The 2,783-nt window shown below is 37.5% G+C and overlaps 1 protein-coding gene across 1 annotated transcript; it reads left to right on the top strand.

The window, feature by feature from the left end:
* The first annotated feature begins 231 nt into the window (after positions 1-231).
* LOC114310054 (protein FAR1-RELATED SEQUENCE 4-like) lies at positions 232-707 on the top strand. Its single transcript, XM_082881347.1, has 2 exons — positions 232-450; positions 522-707. Exons 1-2 carry the CDS (start codon positions 232-234, stop codon positions 705-707), a joined length of 405 nt encoding a protein of 134 aa, XP_082737473.1.
* The last annotated feature ends 2,076 nt before the right edge of the window (positions 708-2,783 follow it).

Genomic DNA, 2,783 nt, shown 5'->3' with positions numbered 1-2,783 from the left:
TGGGTAAGAACTCCCAGGGCAGAAACTAGACTTTTTTGTAGTGCCATATTTCGCGTGCATTATGACATGACAATTAGAAAATATGTTGTGACCCACTTTGTAGGAGAACACAATTATCCCTTGGCAGCACCACACTGCGTCCCTTTTCTTTGGTCACATAGGTTTGTAACAAGTGCAGACCAAGCTCAAGCAAAGGCCATGCACAATATGGGTATGAAAACGAGTCAGATCATGGATTTTATGGTCCATCAATCAAGGGGTTATGAGAAGGTGGGCTTCATTCACAGAGATTTGCACAACCAATTCCAAGCTGAGCACAAAGTACAACTCGCAGAAGGGGATGCAGAGGGTGTCTTAGGATACTTATCAGCTAAACTAGATGCTAATCCATTTTTTTTCAAGTACAACATCGATAAGGATAACCAGTTGGACAAGACTTTCTGGCAGATGGTAGGTCTTGAATGGACTATGCTGCATTTCGTGATGTATTGGTGTTTGATACAATTTATCATACAAATCAGTATAAGAAGCCATTTGTGATTCTAGCTACCGTGAGTAACCATTTTTTGACAATCATATTTCGATGTGCTTTGTTGCCTGATGAGACAATGGAGACATACACGTGGGTGTTGGAAACGTTAATGGAGGCCATGGATGGACAAAGACCTATCTTTGTTGTAACAGATGGTGATAGGGCAATGCATTAGGAAATCGAAAGAGTTATTCCAAATTGTAGACATCATTTATGTTCTTGGCATCTGGAGAAAAATGCCTCAATAAATGTCCACATACCAGAATTTACAAATGATTTCGCATAGTTGATGTTAAAGAAATGTAAAATTGATGAGTTTGACAATGCCTGGGCTCATATGGTGAAACAATACAAGTTAGAGAACAAGACCTGGGTGTTGGAGATTCACTGCAAGCGTGATAAGTGGGCTGAAGTGTATCTTCATTGTCACATGTTTGCTGGGATGAGGAGCACTCAAGGTCTCAAGGGTATGAATGCATATTTCAATATGTTCCTAGAACAAAAGGTAAGGTTGTACGAATTTGTAGCACAATATGATAGGGCTCTTGCTAGGATACGTGTTAATGAGGCAGAAACAAAATCTAAAACAAAGAATAGTTTCTTGGTTTTGACTACGCCATTGAGAAGTTTGGAGAAACATGCAACTGAGCTCTTTACTTAGAATATTTTTTCATTATTTCAACGTAAAATCAGCAAAGAGAGTAAATTGTTCGTGATAGAAAGAGTTAAGTTGAAGGATCGTCGCACTTATCATTTTGGTGAGTACAAGGCACCAGCATGCACATGGATGGTTGAGTATTTTCCAGCAGATATCACAATAAAATGTTGTTGCTTGAAGTTTGAGTCGTTTTGAGTCGTTTGGCATCCCTTGCTGCCACATGGTTGATGTCATGAAATCTGAACAATTCATGTGTATTCCATCGAGTTGTGTCTTGAAGAGATGGGCAAGACTTGGTAGGTCAGGATATCAATAACCAAGTCTTACCCAAATTTCTAGCACCCTAATACAAATAGCCCGGTTCAATATACTGAACTCATGTTTTAGTGAAATGTCATATTATGCCTCACACGCAGACAAAGATTTTGAAGAGGCAAGGGAAATGGCTTTCCAGATGACATCAAAGATGAAAAAGCATTGGGCAATGCAAACAGAGTATAATACCGTTGGTGATCCTAATGTAGTGAAGACCAAAGGGAACCTTGGAGGGACATCTTCTATGGGTAAACCTTCAAAACTAAGGCAGTGTAGGTATTGTAGGTATGATACTTTAATTGCACACCCCTTTTCCATCTTGTTGCATGTACATGATTAGTAAAAATGTTTATGCATTATTTGCTATTGTAGGAGCATCGAACACACGAAGCGGGAGATGTAAAAAATTGGCTTCAAGTAGACATTAGTGCGGATTAGTTTCATTTTGTTAATGTCTTAGGTGTTTTAATCTTTGACAACATCCATAATTTCTTAGTTTGGAGAATCATTTAAAAAATAAAGGTGAATAAATCTCAAATCTGTTTGTTTGACTGTTGTCCTTAAGTTGGATGAGATGTCCTTGCTTTGGATGAGTTTACAATCACTACTAATATTGCGACGTGTCTCTCTCTTTTTCAGCCCTACTATTTATTTTTCTTTTTAATGAATAACAAAGAATGCATAAATATGGCTATGCCACCCCAAACGTGTGGATCTCCCTTTATATTTCAGTTTTGATTTTTTTTTTTTTAATTGTCTCGTTTTTTACCTTGTTTTAGATGTTAACATATGTTTCAATCTTACGTAGGTAATTGAACTTGGCACGGATAAAAAATAACAACAATATCGGGTAAAGGAAAAGCAGTAGCTCCTCTCAATGACCTTGGATTTTTTTCTAAACGGGCTGTTACTGTAAAGCGGCACTGAAGGAGTTAATTCATTCTAAAATTTCGGCAATTATGGGCCATTTGCATATCCAAAACCTGATCGAACAGGTAGAAAAGGCTAATGTCAACTTGGTACAATTCTTTGGTAGCATACCAAATAACCTGAGGAAGTTCAAGTTAGAACTAAAACAAATGCGGAAACCATTTTCTAGTGAAGCTTCATAAAATTCAACTAGCGAAAAGGAATCTGATGGGTCCAACCATGATGAAAGCCAACAAATGGACACAACCATGGATGCATGACCAAACTTCTTGTGAACCCTATTATTTTATGAACAATGTTATTTTTTTTCCCTCTTTACTTATAAAACAAATTGTAAACAATGTTAGC

Source organism: Camellia sinensis, chromosome 7 (assembly GCF_055761805.1).
Source record: "Camellia sinensis isolate YWXY chromosome 7, ASM5576180v1, whole genome shotgun sequence".
NCBI lineage: Eukaryota > Viridiplantae > Streptophyta > Magnoliopsida > Ericales > Theaceae > Camellia > Camellia sinensis.
This window is presented reverse-complemented; position numbering and strand designations above follow the sequence as displayed.

Excerpts from the sequence above, each read along its gene's own strand:
- LOC114310054 (XM_082881347.1), top strand. The coding sequence starts at position 232 with ATGGATTTTATGGTCCATCAATCAAGGGGTTATGAGAAGGTGGGCTTC. Across the intron at positions 451-521 it reads ACAAGACTTTCTGGCAGATG|TATAAGAAGCCATTTGTGAT; the intron begins GTAGGTCTTGAA and ends CATACAAATCAG.